The sequence below is a fragment of the Eurytemora carolleeae genome, unplaced genomic scaffold (assembly GCF_000591075.1).
Source record: "Eurytemora carolleeae unplaced genomic scaffold, Eaff_2.0 scaffold220, whole genome shotgun sequence".
NCBI classification, from domain to species: domain Eukaryota; kingdom Metazoa; phylum Arthropoda; class Copepoda; order Calanoida; family Temoridae; genus Eurytemora; species Eurytemora carolleeae.
Genome location: NW_019396829.1, coordinates 183,266 through 202,725, shown reverse-complemented (window position 1 = coordinate 202,725; position 19,460 = coordinate 183,266). Strand labels below are relative to the sequence as shown.

Here is a 19,460-nt window from a genome sequence, read left to right as displayed (position 1 = left end):
TCAAAATTATCAAAAACTTAATGAAGATCGAATTTTGATGGAGACAAATATTTGAAATTTTGATCATTCATAAACCTCCCAGCTGGGGCTCCGTGAGGTACCACAAAAAAATTTGGGCCCGATCGGTTCAGCCGTTTTGACGTTTATTGAATACAAACAAACAAACAGACAGACAAGCCAAATTTATACATAGATAAGCAATGCTACAACTTTTGACAGCATTTGTCATTTATTTGTTTGCTCTGAAACTCAGAAACCTGTGATGCTTAATGACATGGTACTTTAAGTAAAACACCCATATAAATTTCTTGCCAAGAGACTCTGATGCAATCGCCCATGTTACTCCATCATATATCTGGATTGAATTATTTCCAAACAGGGCAAGATTCCCCTTGTATGTATGTAAGCTGGGGCCAACTACGCTCGATTTGAGGCTAGCAATCATTCTCCAGCTCCTGCTCACCATATTGTAAACTTCTACAGCTGATAAGGGGTTATAACTATAAATATAAATATAAATATTAATGAAAGGGGGTATTGGCTGAAACTTAAGCAATTTAGAAGCTGATTGAGACCCATAAGACATAAACAGATCAAGACCAAATTTAAAACAGACCATATTTAGCAAATATGCAACCAATCTGAAAACTACGATAACCTAGAGGTTCCAGAGGCTTAGGTTTGCTCCTTTTTTAATTCTGTAAATTTAGTTTAACTCCATTTTTCAAGCAAGTTCAATGGATACCCATAATCAAGATGTTCAAACTTTTCATGTTCATAAACACTACTGATTTTTCATCATTAAATCCCATTGAGGGTCACATGTTTGAATCTTTTGAAAAATGCCTAAGAATTCCAAGTGGAATAGTATTTTGCTTCTGTGATATGATTTAAGAAAAGTTACAAAATATCACACCCCTATGAGCGGGGGAAGGCAGGTGGCCATGAGCCACCACTATTTCCCCTTCCGTACCACATATTAGCTTTTTTCTCTTCCAGCAGCCATGAGCCACCACTATTTCCCCTTCCTTACTACCACATTTGACTCTTCCGGGCTAAACTACTTTTTTAAATTGTATATTTAGGGCCTTTAAAGTGTGATTTTAAAAATCCAGCCGCGTCACGCAATACATATACATGTATTTAGATCTCAATATTTCAATGTTAATATGTAATAAGGATGATTTCTCTTAATGTAAACTGTAAAACTCTTTTTTTGCAAATCTAAATTCTGATTTTCACCAAAAATGGCTTATTTTTAAAAGCAATATGAATATTAAAAATGACGCACCGTAAAATAAACATCAGTATTGAAGGGAACCCTTGTGTGAAAATGTGCTATGTGTTAAGAGAAAATTGCAAAAAATCCCGTTTTTTTTTTACAAAATCTGTAACGCCTAAGTAATGACAGGAAATATTGTGATTTTTATAATATTTTCTTATTCTTCAGACTAACCTGAACAAATTGTCTCAGCTCCCTCAATACGAAAATTGACTTAGTTTACTTGCTAAAATCTAAATTAAACTACCTCTATTTTTACAATTTCAAGCAACTTCTGTAAATGTCGTCTTTTAAATGTGATGGCTATTTTAGATAAAGAGACTGGTTGATGTGAGAGATGAGATGAGTTGCTTAATGAGTGATTTTTCGTTGGATTTGTTGCTGCCACTCAATTCTTTTTGGTTTACTAATGTTTGTTGACATGCCTAAAGCCATATTTAAATATTTTCATGGAGGTTATTATAGGTCGTTTTAGGTCATTAGAAGTTCAAACACTAGATTTGATGCTGCCACTGTATTCTCTAGTTCCTAGCTTTCGTTTGAGATACATACAATGGTTAAAACATTTTCAATTTGGAGGTCATTAAAGGTTGTTAGAAAGTCAAACATTGGATGTGTTGCTGCTACTGTATTCCCTGGGTCCTAGCTTTCTTTTGATATGCTTAAAGCCATAGTTAAAATTTTTTTTTATTTTTAGAGGTCATTTTAGGTCATTAGATGGTCAAACACTGGATTCATTGCTGCTATGGTATTTCCTGGGTTCCTATCTTTTTTTTGATATGCATAAAGCCATAGTTAAAACATTTTTATTTTGGAGATCATTATAGGTCATTAGAGGTCGTTGGAGGTCATTAGAAAGCCAAACACTGGATTCGTTGCTGCTATTGTATTCCTGGAGTTACTAGATTTTAATTGATATGCATAAAGCCATAGTTAAAAGATTTTCATTTTTGGAAGTCATTCGAGGTTGTAAGAGGACATAAGAAGATCAATTACTGGATTTTTTGCTGCTACTGTATTCCTGGGGTTCCAAAAAAATGGAAGATTTAACCAAAAATTAACACACACCCCCCCCTACATCGAATGTGCCATCTCCACCATCCCCTTTATAAAAAATTTCATTGTAAAACAGTTTAAGAATTCAACACACAAAATATTAATCTTAATAGAATTGAAAAAATGGTTTGAATTGTGCTTTTGTGCATGATGCAACTGGATTTTTTTTATCACACTTTAAAGGCCCTAAATATACCATTTAAAAAAGTAGTTTGGCCTGGAAGAGTCAAATGTGGTGGTACAGAAGGGGAAATAGTGGTGGCTCATGGCTGCCAAAAGAGAAAAAAGCTAATATGTGGTACGGAAGGGGAAATAGTGGTGGCTTGTGGCCGCCTGCCTTCCCCCACTCCCCCTATAAGTCAATTCATAGGACGTTTCCAAAAATCTAAAATCTAAAGATGAAACAGTTGAAAGTCAAATTTGTAAATGATATGTTTTAATATATTTATCTTACCTGGGGTCAAATCCTCCTGCCACATAGATTTCTTTTTTATAAACACCACATCCAGGATGTAACCTACAAGAATGTTCAAAGTCTATTTTCACAGATTAAATTAATTTTCCTTTCAACAAGACAAAATTTATTAATTTGAGAAGAGGAGCCATGCCTTGAATCTCCTGAGAGAGAGTAAAATAATTGGGTTTACTGTATGTGTAATGTACAGCTTGTCCTAGCTGGTTAATACTAGCACAAGCCCTCTTTCAAGAATTTTGGTCAAAACCCCTGATCAGATTGATTCATAGAACTATTTTCAGTGATAATTCACTTAATTTATAAAAAAAAGATCAAATTTCAATAAACAATGTGGCAGAATTGCGGCCAAGCCCCCCTAAAAAAGGCCTGAGAGTAAAGGATTAGGGTTTAAATACATGCTCATGATTAATTATAGGCAAAAATTATACTACTAGTTCTATGCAAGTTTGCGTGCTACATACAGTTGGGCAATGTTCCTGGGGAACAATCGTTCTTTCATGAGAATTAACGATTATGAAAAGAACGAACAGAAATAGCTTGAAAAGAATGTTAAAATCAGTAACGCATACACATCATCATTAAGGTGTTCTAAGTTACATTTTAAATCAGGACCTTGCCGGGGCTCGCAAGGGGGGCCTTTAAACTAGTAGCTCATGTCTTAGAGTACAGTTCAGAGATGCCACAAAATTGAGATTCTCATTTGAGACCCCATAATTTTGTTGGAGACCCCCATATTAGGGGTCCCCGATAAAAATCTGGGGGTCTCAAATAAAAAAATGGGGGTCTCCAACAAACAATTGAAAGGTTTAAAAAATGAAAGGAAAGAAAGAGAAAACTTACAGTTATTTCTTCACTTTAGGTCGTGTACATACTGAGTAACATTTATAAGTTACAAGGGTTTATATAGACTCGTTGTGTGTGCGTAAATATTCAAGATTCGCAGAACAATATATGTTTAAAGGGTAAACTTCCAAGAATACACAGATGCAGTATTTTAAAATGCTGCACAATGGTGGTCTGCAATAAAAATATTGGGTGTCTCTAATGAAAATGTGGGAGTCTCCTACAAGAATCTGGGGTCTCCACTGAAAATCTGGGGACCTCCAATCAAAATAAGCTCTCATACAAAAATATTGGGGTGCTCAATAAAAATAAAGTTTCCTAGGAAACTCTGGGGGTCTCAAATGAAAATGTGGGGGTCTGCCAACAGACTCAGGGTGTCTTCAACAAGACCCCCAGAGTTTAGTGGACCTTGCTGTTTGAATTTCCTCAGGGGGAGGAAGAGCTGCTTCCGCAATCTTGATAGGGTTAAATCAAAATACAAAATTATGTATGAAAATAACTTCATTATATTTTTAACTTCACATTTTTTGAGAAATTGACAGTTTTGGACAGAAAGGTAATTTTCATTGCTATTTATAGTGCAAAACGCAGTTTACCTCTGAATAAGTAGGCTTGGTAGGGTTTCCATGATATTGCCAGTGACATCATATTTATCAACTTTTGCCCGACGATTCATACCTCCTAGCAAAATCGTTTCCGTGTCACTGAAAAAATTAATTTATCTTGAAAATTAATCTTAACTAATCTCATTTCATTTCATCTCTAACCCATTTGAAAATATAAAACATGATGAGGTTTCGAAATGTCTAAAAAAATACAACTACATAAAATAACAATTAGATAATTTTAAAATTTTACAATTTTTTGAATTCCACATGATTTAGAAAATATTCAAAAAGGCTCTTCCGTTTTAGAATTATTTTAGAGAGATGTCTCTAAGTTGTGTAAATGTTATGTTTTAGTTAATAATTTCCAAAAAACCTGCTTATTCATTGAAAAATCCATCTTTTCAAGGTCTGCTAATTGAAAAATGAGACCCCTATCTTCAATGGTTTGGGTTCAAAGGAGAATTAAAAAAAGTATGTCAGAAAATTTTTTTTGACAAATATTAACATGTAACACATGTTATTGCATCCATTTATCAAGGGCTTTTCATATATAAAAATTAAAGCCCTGTAGCATAACTAATAAAAAAATTATTAGGCATTTCTGATTTTTTTTAACACTTTCCCACCATTTGACTGTCCTCCACCCTACTTGTGCAATGTGCATCAAAAGTCATTTAAAGTCATTCAGTCAAAAAAACACAGTGGGGGGTTTGAGTTTCAAATTTGATTCTCTGGTGTCAACTTGAAATTTGCGGCCCGGTCCGGGAATCAAATTTGATCCAGCTGTGATCCCAGTATTTTCTGTGATTAAGTCTGATTCAAAATTGAAACAAGCAAAAAATGAATGAAATAAGCAATAAATATGTGGATTTGGACATGAAAGTGATTAATACATTTAAATTTGTTGCCAAATTAAATTAAATTGATAATTTTTAATTCTACAAATTAAGTGTATTGAATGCTTTAGATGTGTAAAAAAGACCATAGTTCAAGTTATTTTTCCTACTCATCCGTTTCTCCTCTCCAAATATCAATCCCCCCATGGGTCTTTTTGCGAGTATTATTCCTCCCCCCCCTCCACATATTGTAAAGTCGAGCCACAAAAAAAAATTTTATTTTGTATTTTCATGTTATACATCATTTTCTTGGAAATTTTATGCCAAATTCAAATAAGAAAAGCGTTTTTTAAAAAATTGAAAATTGAGTGAGTAAGAGCTAAAAAACTCATCAAAAACATTAACAAGTTAAAAAAACCTGAATTTAGTATCGTTATTTGGCCATAACTTCTTTAGATTTTAATATTTTAAGAAATGGTTTTCGAATCTGAATTCAGTATGAAATATGAAATTCAGTATGAAATATGTATCATATTTATTTTTAAAAAAATATTTTTTTTTAGGCCTTACAGCGATTTCTCCAATAATAAATCGTTAGTTTGCAACCCTATGGACGATTTTTAATTTTTTTTTATTACAATATTTTTTATAAAGTAAAAACGCAGCTACCTCAAGTGGGCGGCTGGCGGATTTCTAAAAAAGTCACAAATCTAGTGCCAAAATTGAAAAGATAGGAATTTTAGAATCTTTAGAATATTTACAGATGTATATATGGACAGGTTTAATTAACTTGAGACTATATCCTAGGAAGATTTCACTGATACTAATTAATCCTAGATAAATTAGAATAGATAGCTCATGCAGACTGTAAAGCTGAAAATTGTACAACCCCTTGTACATCATGAATTCGTCATTTGAAAAGGTCATTGAATATGTTTTACTTCTCGGGGTCAATCTGTAGAGTATTTTTTTTAACTAATTTATTTAAAGAAGTTTAATAAAAACTAGGCTTCTCCCATAAACTATTTGAGCTTTTAACCCTTAACAGGCTTGACCGGCCCTATAGTTTTTTTTGTACTAAGCACTCTAAATTTGTCACTAAAACCGTGAAATTTTGTGACTTTTAATGAATAGTTAATCTAAAGGATTTTTCTGTAATTTTTTTTAATGCATATGATACAGTGCGGTAAAAAGTCCAGTCTGTGAGACTTGTAGGTTTACACCTTTGGTTTGATTATGTTTATTTAATTGACTCTCGTCTCTCACTTTATGTGTCGCACGTGTCTCAGGGACGTGCTAAAGATTTCATGTACCGTGGAATAATTGTTCCTCTTTATTACTCGGGATAGAAGATAAATCCAGGTTTGAGTATTTATTTATCCTCCATAAGCAGGTGATAACTGAAATATTAATCACATTTAAATAATATAATAATAAGGACAATAGTCGATATTCAGTAAAATAAGCTATTTATAAGGCGCGGCTTTTTAAGAATTATAAATAAAAAATACTCACATTACGGACATTATCCATTTGCGAGAGAGATGGTCTAAATTCACAGGTTTACATGCTTGCTTGATAATTGAGGTCTAAAACATGATGACGTTAGATTTTCAATCAATTGATAATACATTTTTGAATATTTATATCTAATTACAATTTTTAGAAAAATAAATATTAATCACCTATAGGATCATTTTGAGGTGCAACAACCTATAGAGATCTTGATCGCTCACACCCAGCGATCTGAAGTTTTAAATCCAGATTAGCTTTTGTCACGAAAAAAGATTTAGATGTTTTTCGTGTTCAGGTTTTATATATTTCACATTATAGTTCAAGAGTTTTTTGTGAGCAATATACCCATTAAACCCATTAACGTAACTGACGTTAAATCATAACGTAATGTAACGTTACGTAACGTACCAACAATTGTAACGTTACAGAACGTTAAATAACGTAAATGTTATCTATATAACGTAAGCTTAGGTACCTTTACGAAGGTTGGTAACGTTAGTTTTAGGTTTATATTGAACTTTAAATTTACGTAATATATTAGCGTAAATTTACGTTACATAACACGTAAGATTTAACGTCAGCTTAAGGTTTTCTTTGAACGTCAGATAACGGTATTTGACGTATAATTGGGGTTCGTAAATAAACGTTAATTTACAAATATCTTACTTCGTTGTAAGGTTTAAAGTTTTACGTAATTGATATCCATGCATCGATATATACGTAACAAAAGTTTTGCAAATTTTGCGACTTAATCCATATCAATGCCTAGAACTTAAGCTATTCATATAAATTGCCCTTAACATTTCAAAAAATGTTTTGTGCGTACCATATTTCATGTGAATAGTTAATTATTAAGCATATAAGATATATTAAGCATTATAAGATATTTGAATCAGCCCCCTCCCCCCCTCCCTCCCCTANATGGAGTAGAGTGCCGTGCCTCAGCTCCAGCTGGTTGCAGGTTGTATAATAATCCGGCCCGGCCCGACCTGGAGCGCGCTCGATCAGGTTTAGCTGCTACAGGGTGTCCCACAACAAAAATAAATCGTTATTTTTAGTTTAAAAAATCTTTTGCTTCATTATCTTTTTACAAATTATGGAAAAAGACATTCTAAACTATTTACCAACTGTCATGTTTCGTGGGACACCCGGTAGCCTTATAGGTACCGCGTCCTCTTACTGTTGAATGTTGAGTCAGGGCGGTCACTGTTCAGTGTTCACCAGGCCAGTTACTTGCGAGTCGCATACCGACAAACACATCAGTTACAGTCTCCCTCACATCAGCTGCAGCAGAAGAACAAAAAACGAAGTTTTTTATTTTATGCGTCATTATGTTTGTTAAATTTCGAACAAATGTCACATGGGATAATTGAACAAGTTTAATCAACGATCAACGAAAGCTGGAAGCCATAATTTAAGAGAAATAATTAGCCATCACTGAATTTGATTTTAAATATGTTTAATAGAAGTACCGTGATTTTTTATATTTACTATTTATTTGTTGGTATATTTTTATCCTAGTTACAGTCTCCCTCACATCAGCTGCAGCAGAAGAACAAAAAAACGAAGTTTTTATTTTATGCGTCATTATGTTTGTTAAATTTCAAACAAATGTCACATGGGATAATTGAACAAGTATAATCAACGATAAACTAAAGCTGGAAGCCATAATTTAACAGAAATAATTAACCATCACTGAATTTGGTGTTCTCAACATAGTGTTCTCTATAGAACAATTAGGCAAGTACAAAGTATTTTTTACATCACAAGTTTAGTACAAAGTGTTTCCTACAGATTAATAGGTAAGTACTATAGTGCTCTACAAAACAATAGGTAAGAACATATGTGTTCTCATCAGAACATTAGGTAAGTTTGATTTTGTTCTTTGGTATTTCAAATAATGTTATTCAACGTAACTTTGGTGAAAAATGAGCATATATTTTGGATTGATAAAAATCAAATTTTGGTTTCTTGTAAACATATTGTCATTGTTACGTTAAATAACATTACTCAACCTAACTTTTGTGAAAGCTGCTTCCATATTTAGGGTTCATTAATGAATAGTTTAGTTCATGCACGGAACCATACTTTGTGTTATGTTAATTAACGTTACTTAACATAACTTCCGTGAAAACTGTGCCCATATTTGGGGTTTCTTTTGTGAAAGCTGCTTCCATGTTAGGGGTTCATTGACGTAAAAGTTAGGTTCATGTACGCAACTATACGTGCATTGTTATGTTAAATAACGTTACTTAACGTTACTTCAGTGGAAACTGTGCCCATATTTGGGGTTTCTGAACGTAAAAGTTTGGTTCATGAACGTCAGATAACGTTAAACTTAACGTTACATAACGTACCATTTTTACATTACATAACGTAAAAGTGGGTACGTTTTTACGTTCCTGGAACGTTAAATAGTGACGTTAATTAACGTCCTAAAAGGAACGTTATCTAATGTTCTGAGAACGTTATTTGTCTTGTTGGGAAATATCTCTAACCATAGTATGTCTAAGTATGAAAGAATAAGGTTCTTTAATATAGACAAAAAACTTAGTTCTTTTTATTTGTTGTTTTGGAGTTTGTTCAATGTGAAAATAGTATTTTAAGATAAAATTAGTGATAAATTAGTATTAAACAAGGTAAATAAACTGTAAATTCAAGCATCAAAAAGTATCCTAGAGGGCTAAAAGTAGCCTTAAAAAATTCTCAATTTAGCCTTTTCCTTCTTTTAAAACCTGGCAACCCTGCATTCTGTCCCCTGAGCCTGCGATTTAAAAGCTTCGGCTCGAGCCGTAATTCCTTAAACCCGACTTTAAGACCCAATCTTTGACCCAACTCTGACGACAGCTTGTGTCACGTGATTGACAGCTGCGAGATCTTAGGCTCGACTTAAGGAGTTAGGCCCAATGAAAATAAAACCGACCTTGGTTGGTTTTAGTGGAGAATAAGGCTCAATGTTGGGTCTTAATCTCATCAAAACCCGGAATGCGCCAATTCCAACTATGAAAATCCGCCAAATAGAATATTAAACCGGTTTTATGAACTAAACTCTGTTGAAAATTAGATGCAACTTAAATCTGAAAGCCCGAGACGTAAATAAGGCTCAACGACAGCTTAGACCTGAGTCGTATTTTATTGAATTTTTTAAATCGCCGGCTCTGTTCTGTCAGTGTTAGCTGTTATAGTTTTCAATCTAGGCAAGTGGCCCCTGCCGTAAAGGAAGCTGTGTGCCACTAGCCAGATTAAATCTGTCTGGTAGTTTCAACTTGGTTTAGACTTTTAGCTCTGATAAGAGACAAATATCAGTTCTTAGGGTTCAAGGGGATTTCATGAGTCTATCACAGTATTTTGCTTCTCAAATTCCTTAGACCAATATCATAACTTTCTACAGTACATCTGTTTAAAATAAATCTCTCTTTGTATAATGATACACAGTTTAAACTTTAAAAACACCCTTAGTAAATAGTGCACATTTAAACTCAAAATGTAGTTAAAAAATAATGGCTGTAAAAACTACCTTTTGAGCAAAAAATAACTTTTTTCATGAAAAAGATTAGTATTACAACCCACCCTAGGGTTATTGCTTGATCATTCCATTACTCATTTCTGTATACTTGATAAGACTAATTTTTACCTGATTCCTAAAGCACAGTGGGCATATGTTGCCACACTTAAAGTCTTGCCAAGGGTTGTCCAATTTTTACCATCAAAACGCTCAATCAAACCCAGGCTAAACAAGCAAAACAAAATCTTTCAATCATACTTTAAATAGTTACACTTATACAAAACTGCCTCATAGCCTTTTTCATGCAAGACTACCAGATAAAACACTACAAAAGAAAAAACTAGTTTAAAAAATAGGACTGTTCAAAGATTTTGTATATCATTTACAAGACATTTAAGAGATAGAATGTTTCTTAGATATGTCATTTCATTTCATAAATATTAAAGATAGGCTATTTCAAGAACATGACATTTCATAGAATATGTTTTGAAGAAATGATATTTTACTAGCTCTAAGAGCATTTCAAAAAATAGGATATTTTATGGATATGACAATTTTTTCATTTTTTAAATAGAAAAATTACATTTCATGTTTTGTACAATCAGTAGTAGTTATGTCCCTACTCTATGAAGACAGCTTAAAGATAGAAAACGTCATATATTTGAAATGACATTTCATTTAGATTCATAGAGTTTAAAAGTTTAGTAGTAAACATCTCTTAGTAAGAGTGTTCTAGGCAGTTGACACACTGCTATCTCAATTCAAGGCTTACACACAATTTAAAGTATAATTATGGAAGATTCTAGATATAATCTGCCTTTCGCCAATCTTGTGGCGAAAATGGGGCCAAAATCCAATGAAGTCCTAGATAATTCTTTAGATACTACCCTGGATGAAATGGATAGTGAGACCACTGTATAGAAACAAGCCAGTCATCAAGGCTTTCTTTATAAAGCTTCCAGGTCTGGGAAAGTGATTCTAGTTGATGGAATTTTAGGATAAATGTTTTATGCTTTTGATAGAGGTGCTGATAAAACCGGTGTTTTGGATACACTTAGTCAAGAGGATACAGAGGGAAATATCCAAGAAAATGAAAGATATCTACCATTTTTTTAATAATATCAAAAATTGATTAAGCTGGACATGGAAATGTTGTGGTGACATTACCTTTCACTTTCCATAAACCTAAGTTTCTGGCAAATAGTGTATTTAGTGTCAAGGCATTTCAGGACACCTCAAATGCTATAATGGATGAGAGGATGTCAGTGATGGAGAAGAAGATGGAGTTATTGTAATGCATTTGGGATAAAGTCTATGTCAATCCTGTACCAAGTTTTGATGCTAAATCTTACAGTGCGGTAACTAAAGGTACTGATGATTACAGTTGGACAGGGGCAAGATCAAAGAATCTCACAGTCCCCCTTAACCCATTAGTGACGAGACAAATTTTTTTTTCTGATCTTGCTGAAATTCACAGGGTTAACTCTTTATAGTGTCCATAGAGTAGATCTAAAGTTTCAATTTTTTTCAATAAAGGGTTGTGGAGATACAGAGGCAGGCACATTTTGTCCGGCTCGGACCAGGTCAATTTTGACCGGGTTCCGTATCTCCACTTTTCTTTATTGAAAACACATATATTCATATTATTCAAAACTACAAAATAAGACAATAATAAGAATAATGAAAGATGGAATCAAAAATCCAGAAAAAAATATTTATTCATAAGGAAATAAGATATTCAAAAAAAGAGAACAAAATCAATCTGACAAGGTTCACACTAGATTTACACTCTTGGGAAACACAGTTTAAAAATAAGTTCGATTTACTCTTGAGATCTTTGAAGGCACAGTCTTAAAATAAGCTCGATTTTTATACATATAAGAATATAAGAATCATTTTAATTCACGTGGTAATCCTTGAAGCAGTGCTGATGCAATGGGACCATGCACTTCTCGCACTTGAGAATTGTCTTGCTGTCCCGCTTCCCCTCATTTGTGCAGTGCTTGCAGTTCCTCCTACTGGACTTCCCCTGACTGTTAGACTCAGTGGACACTATCCAGTGGTTGAGGCCGTCATACCTTAACCCATTGGTGGGGCCTGAGCTGAACCGTGTTCTTTGGGGCATGGTGCCGTACTTGCTGAACATCTGGATCACCAGCTCTCGCAGGAAGTTGAGGTAGGGCTCTTTGTTGCCAGTAATCTGTGAAAAAATAATGTCCAGTTTATTCTTTTGAAATATTCTATTGTTTATCATTTTAATTATGAAAGAAATAATAGCTTTTTACCCGATTACGAAGTCTCCAGGCGTTCACAGCACTGACGCTGAGACTCCAAACGTATATGTTGAACCACCATTTCTTCTTTCGGTAGGGGACTCTGTAGCAGGCAACCATATTGTCTAAAAGGTCAACTCCACCCATATTATGGTTATAGGCCTCTATCATCTCCGGTATCGGAATCTGAAATATCAAAGGTCTACAACATCAGGTTGTAAAGATTTAGAAAATTAAAACATTAGAGTTTGTGGCAAAAACTAATTTCCTTTATATACTTCTAGAGGATTTTACCTGAATTTTTTCCACTCAGTCCGGCAGAAACGGCCAACAGTGTTGGTCCTCTCAGCAGAGTACTTGTTGCTTGCCACGTAAACCGGCTGGTTGTCCTTCCAGCATGCTAAAACCTGGTCACCTTTGTAGAGTGTCTCCTGGAAACCCCTTTCCACTGACTTCTTTATAACATCCTTCTTGGAAGCGATGGGCACCTTGAACAGTCGGTTTTGCCGAACTGTTCCTGTTCCAGCTATACCCATCTCAGACAGCTTGTCCAGGAGGGGGAAGGTCATGAAGAGGTTATCGAAGAAAACTTCACATCCGACTGGAAGCTGGACCTTCTGTACTAGGTCCAAGACCACATTAGGACCTTGTCCCAGGCCAGCATCAACAACATTTGTGTGGCGGCCACAGTATGGCTCAAAGTGAACACCACAACCATCAGCAGTGCAGATAGCCCAGGCCTGAACATTTATACAATTTTTTTCACATTTAATTTAAAAAATATACAATGTATTAGTGAAAACTTTACAATGTACTGTACAGTGTTCATTGTACTGTACAGGACAGTTTACAATGTACAGTACATTGTACATTGTACATTGTACATTGTACATTGTACATTGTACATTGTACAATGTAAAATACAGTGTACAATAAAAATTGAATTAGTCTTACCTTGTAGCCATATCTGATGGGTTTTCCTTTAATGTACTGCTTAGCCGAATGTCAGCCAAAGTAGGGAATCATCACTTCATCCACGCTGAAGTATTGTTGGTCTCTAAACCATTTGCAACTGTTTTTGTTGAGGTTATCAAAGATGGGCCGGACCTGTAAAAAATATTTCAAGTTAGAGTCAAACTAAAGTGCAGAATTTTTACTTCTTCAAGAAATATGTCAAAATATATTGTTTTACAATGGTGTTGGAGCAGGATGGAAAAAGAAGAGTTCAGAAGAAAACAAAACAAATAAATACCTTGTAAAAACCATCCTCATTGAGTTGAGCATTGTCGCAGAAGTGAAGAGCCTTCATAACAGCTTCAAGCTCGTCTCTTCTGAGACAAAAACACATTAGTAAAAACTAAATATAATTTTTTTAAGAATTCACTTTATGCATAGTAAATACCTTATGCTTTCAGCAACCAGCATGTTGCGACAGTCCGGCTTGTCTTCCCAGAGCATCCTTCTCCTGGGGACTGGAGCATACCCACCATGAAGCAACATGGCCTCCATGCAGCGGTAGTTCGCCAGGTTCATGCAGATCTGGGCTTGCCTTATATCCTTTTGTGTAGCATACAGCCGAGACTGGTGGACGACCTGAGTGACAAAGCTCTCTGGCTGGAAGAGCTCGTAGTATCCCAGGGCAGTGAGGCCCTCAAGCTCCTCCTTGTCCTTGTCCCAACTGAAGCCGGTATAACCTATTGACCTGCCACCTATTGGCAAAACTCGGCATATATGTAGGAAGGATCTGGAATAAAACGAGACGACATTTGGTTTAAAAATGAAGGCGCTAAAAATTAAAAACCTTACCCGGTCAAAATTGACCGTCCCGTCACGAATGGGTTAAAGCAGTAATGGGTAGAGAAAGATCTCTCAGAGTATAGCGAGGATCAAAATGATGGAATCAACTCTCAAAACAAAAGAAGGAATGTAGGGAAGCCAGCAGTCTCTGGATCCAATACTCTAGAGAAAATTAGAAAGATTTAGGCCCCTCAGGTTGACCACTAATCAGAATATTGTGGATTACCTAGATGAAGTTGATATTAAGATAACAGTTGGTGAAATTTTGCAGATGTCTAAAACAAAAGAAACATCAAATATACCAACTGAAAATCTTGAGAAAACCTTGGATCCCTCTGTATGGCCCTTGCGAGTTTGTGTCCGTAAAAATATCCATTGTTGGAAGCGGTATTCTGATAGAAATGGAACCACAAGTGTATCAGATTCTGAAAGAAATGGAACCACAACTGTAAAGATGAACAGTACTACTGGTGGTGTAACATCAGTACAATGAAAAATGGATAAAAAGCAATACTATCAAACTAAAGACATCAAGGAATAGGATACTTTAAAATTCGAATATTTTTTTTCCACTCCTCTAAAATTCTTTTAATACATTGGTAAATGGTTTTCAGACTTAAAAAAAAATTAAAAAATAACCTTTTCATTAGGGATGTTGTTGGATTTTCCTCGTATGGGGCCGATAATGTAAGTGGAAAAAACAACAGTATTTGGTCCAGGATAAAGGAAGTTTCTCCAGGATGTGTTCAGTTGAAATGTGTTTGCCATTCTTTGGCTCTCATAATGAAGCATGCATTTACATGCATTCCATCTACAATAGGATTTCTGTTGACAGAAATTCCAGCTCACTTCTCTATGAGTTCACTAAAGAGGGATGAATTTATGCAATTGTTCTTCACAATGAACCCTGATCATCAGGGTTTTCCAACACCTTTAGAAAAATTCTGTAAAACCAGATGGTTAGTTAGGGGAAAGATACTATACAACATCTTAGTGAACTGGGAAGAGTTGCTTGCATACTTCCAGCTCATCATGGATACAGCTCCACCTGGCCAGAGGATGAAATAAGACAGATCTATCAAACATTGAAGGTAATTCGGATTGTAGTTTACAACAATTGCATAATTGCATTCATAATTCATTTATTGAAATCTAAACAAAAATATAAATGTTTTTCTACTTTTTCAGGATCGGAGAAACTTCTTGTATGTTACATTCCTGACTCCTATTGTCCAGGAATATGAAGCTGTAAATGCCAGTTTTCAATCCTCTTCCCTTGATGTTGATTTGCTTCGTTCAAATCTAACTGTTCTCTACAAGAGTACAAGAGGAAGGCTTTATGAGTCAATCTTGGGAAGAGATAAGATCAAACATAAATGATAAGTTACAAGGTAACCTTTTTTATTTCTAGCTGAACATTGTATTTATTTACAATGAATTAACTGTACTATTTTTAATTGTGGTCTACAAAAGATTAATTTAGAGGATTGACTATGGTGTGAAGTTCAACCATGAGCTGGAAACTGCTGAAATTAGACCCAAGTCCAAGGATGAAGTTAGGGAGGTATGTAAGAAGTTTTTGCTGATCGCTGTGGAGCAGACTGAATTACATCTCCCACAGACAAACAAGATTCTAGCAAACCAGCTCAAACTGAGACCATCTGAGATTGGAAAAGTTTCCTTCCAGGAACTCCCCTTCTCTGAGTTCATGAAGGACCAGGAGAAAGTTGCGGAAGGCTGGAGAAAGGTTGTACACATGAACTGGGAGGAGCTAGGAGAGAAATGGCAAGAAAATCCTACAGTATTTTGGGGGAAACTTTGCTAATGGTAGATGTCAAAGTCTACTACAGTCAACAAGAATGGGTTCACACCCTTTGCTACTGGTGGATGTCAAAGTCTACTACAGTCAACAAAAATGGGTTCACACCCTTTGCTAATGGTGGATGTCAAAGTCTACTACAGTCAACGAGTATGGGTTCACACCCTTTGTTAATGGTGGATGTCAAAGTATACTCCACTCAACAAGAATGGGTTCACACCTTTTGCTAATGGTAGATATCAAAGTCTACTACAGTCAACAAGAATGGGGTCACACCCTTTGCTAATGGTAGATATCACAGTCTACTACAGTCAACAAGAATGGGTTCACACCCTCTGCTAATGGTGAATGTCAAAGTCTACTACAGTCAACGAGAATACATTGCCTTTTGTTGAATCAATATGTATTCATAAGTTCAATTAATGCATTCCTGAAAATGTTTTGATTATTTAAGTGCTGACTAATTATCTACTTGTAAATGCACAATGAATGTATTCTTAGCTGAGTTTTCAATATGTGTACTTTGTTTCAACAAATACGATCAAAACAAAATTATCAAACAATATATTTTTTATTGGCTCATAATAAATTTTCTTTTGTGTTTTATTTTAAGCTGAACCATCATGCAATATTATTTTGTATTTTGTGTTTGAAATAAATACTATAACTATAACTATAAAAAAGCTTCCAGTTTTCACTGAGCTTGCAGAGTATGCTCTAGCAGTATATTCTCTCCCCTGCTCTAATGCTCAGGTTGAGCGTGTATTCTCCATTATGACATATGTCAAAACTAGATTGAGGAATCGCATACAAGTCCCAATGTTGAATAGCATTCTATTTTTGAAATCTTACCTTCAGGCAATGGTTACCCCTCACAACTTCACAATATTTACTAAAGATGCATAAACATCTTTCCCCCCTTTTTTATGTGTTGTGTGTATACACTATTTAACTAAATATCCTAAAAGTTAAGGAAGGGATATTTAATAGACAGTATAATTTAAATTCTACCTATCATTGAAAATAAAACTTTCCTTGCCTGTAGGCTCGCAGCATCTGCTGCAATAAGTTTGTTTAGACGCATGAACGTTACAATGTATTCTGAATCTGATAAGGGTTCTCATCATCAGACCCCTGAGGAGGTTAATGAGGAGGAAGTGTTTGTAACCATAACATCTCTTCTAGATCAAGCATATTGATATATCAATACTTATACTGTAAAACCCTTTTTTTTATGTTCTGAAAAATTGTTGCTAAGCTTAGTACTTAACTTGTTATTTTTTGATTTTCTTTACATTTTTTTGCTAAAACTTATGATTCACATGTAATTTTTACTTACTTTATGCTTAATTTTGTTATTTTTCAGTTATAAAATGCCCTTATTTCACTGGTTTTGAAGTGGTTATGCATAAAGAAATCTGGTTCCCAACTGGTGAAATTTGCAGTTCTGAGCAAAATTTTGGAGTTGGCAACCCTAGTAACTCGTGATGTCTATTGTGCTTACATTCAAAGAGGATACAGTGGTCAAACCTGGACGGGGTAAAGGGGGTCTTGCTACGATGTGGAAGAATGGACTCATAAAATTTGTTTGTTAAATCAAGTGTGATTTCTTCAGGATCCAAACTACCCGACAAACCAAATTTCGTTTCTAGAACGTTACAAAAACGTTATGTAAGGTAGCGTTACGTTATGGCTTCGTTTTCCTGATACGTAAATGCTACGTAAAACGAACCACTTTTTACGTTACTGAAACGTTTTCCAGTATCGTTTCCCAGAAACGTTTTAAGATCGTAAAAAATTCGAACTTTTAACGTTTTAGTTACGTAAAACATTAATAAAAAAACCTTTCAAATTTTGTTTTAAAATGTTCAAATGCAAAAAAAATCTGAAGAAAAAAATCTTATATAAGTATATATACTTAGTACTTCTTAATATTCTATAAAGAACACTAAATATATCTTACTAATATAGAGAACACTAAATCCTTATTTTTTTTTTAAATCCATTACGTAACTTTACGATTCAGAAACGAAATTTAAAAACTTTTTAAAAAGATTAAAATTTACACATTTTGACGCATGAATTAATTAACACATAGGAATTACATAAGAAATTTATAGTTGACAAATACAATTGTTCATTAGCATACAATTTGGATTAGTATCCAGAAATGTTTCAAATACGGTTCTAAAACGTTATGTAATGTTACGTTTCATGTAACGATACAGAAACAATACAGAAACAAAGCAGAAAACGAAATTTCGTAAGGTACGTAAGATGGTTTCTCGGGTACAAAATTTAACTTTCCCAATGCTGAATTCTTAGTATTAAATTTATACTTAATGGTGGATTTCCAAAATAATAATATTAATGATCTTTGAACTGCTATCTCTCCCGGGTGAAAAAGACAAAATATTGTCTATAACAAAATGTAAAAATGTATAAATTGTGATTTTTCTAGAGCTACACAATTTGTGCAAAGTATTAGAACATTTGCAGAGGACAGGCTTTGATATATCTGGAATCTGTCAGATAATGATCGAATTAAAGAAGTAAGTTACACAATATAACTCACACTTCCACTATTGATCATTTCCTCAGTAATGAAAGATTTTATAGTTCAGTTAGCAAAGCTGGTGTGATAATTCATCCAAATAATATGTCTAGTCATCTTCCTATATTCTTTAAGTTTGATATGGATGAGCTTACCCAAGTAACAAAAGTGAGGAATTTTCCAAGATTCTCCAGCCGTGGTGACTTCCTTTTGAGGAATTTCCAAGAAAATTCTCAAAAATCATTTCCTGTAACTGATTCCTAAGAAATTCTGAAGAAATTCTTCGGAATTTTTCCCCACAAAATTCCTCAGAATTTCTCCAGAATAAATACCCAGAAATTCCTGAGAATTTCTTAGGACTTAGTCGCCATGTTTACTGATTTTTAGGGGAATTTATGAAGAGAATTAGTTTAAAGAATTACTCTGGAATTTCATCCCAAGAAAATCCTGAAAATTTCTCCGACTACTTCTCCGGAAATTCCTGAGAAATTCTTAGTACTTGGTCACCAAGTTTACATAATTTTAGGGGAATTAAATAAGAGAATTATTTTCAAGAAATTCCTGGGAATTTCTCTTAAGTTTCACAGCATGAAATTCCTGAGAAATTCTCCGGAAATTCCTGAGAAATTCTTAGGACTTGGTCACCAAGTTTACTGATTTTTATGGGAATTAAATAAGATAATAAGTTTTGAGAGATTACTGAGAATTTCTCTGAAATTTTTCTCAAGAAATTCCTAAGAAATTCCTAAAAAATTCTTAGGACTTGGTCACCATGTTTGCAGATTTTAAGGGGAATTTAATAAGAGAATTAGTTTCAAGAAATTCCTGGGAATTTCTCCGGAATTTCACCCCAAGAAATTCTGAGAAATTCTCCTGAATGCTTCTCCGGAAATTTCT

At 34.3% G+C, this 19,460-nt stretch overlaps 1 protein-coding gene and 1 long non-coding RNA gene across 4 annotated transcripts in view; both read right to left on the bottom strand.

Annotated features, from left to right (window-relative positions):
- The window catches only part of LOC111709152 (influenza virus NS1A-binding protein homolog), a 37,817-nt gene continuing 18,357 nt past the window's right edge, over window positions 1-19,460 (bottom strand). For all 3 annotated transcript variants that reach the window (XM_023482760.1, XM_023482763.1, XM_023482761.1), the window contains 4 exons: window positions 10,250-10,345; window positions 4,253-4,360; window positions 2,793-2,855; window positions 1-500 (listed from right to left, as the gene is read on the bottom strand). In XM_023482760.1, coding sequence (XP_023338528.1) covers window positions 230-500; window positions 2,793-2,855; window positions 4,253-4,360; window positions 10,250-10,345 — 538 coding nt within the window. In that variant the 3' untranslated portion in view covers window positions 1-229. The remainder of the gene's footprint in view (window positions 501-2,792; window positions 2,856-4,252; window positions 4,361-10,249; window positions 10,346-19,460) is intronic.
- Window positions 12,278-14,059, bottom strand: LOC111709153 (uncharacterized). The gene is made up of 6 exons (XR_002766793.1): window positions 13,796-14,059; window positions 13,646-13,724; window positions 13,348-13,500; window positions 12,688-13,133; window positions 12,406-12,579; window positions 12,278-12,320 (listed from the first exon to the last, which is right to left on the bottom strand). It is a non-coding gene; the product is annotated as an uncharacterized LOC111709153 (long non-coding RNA).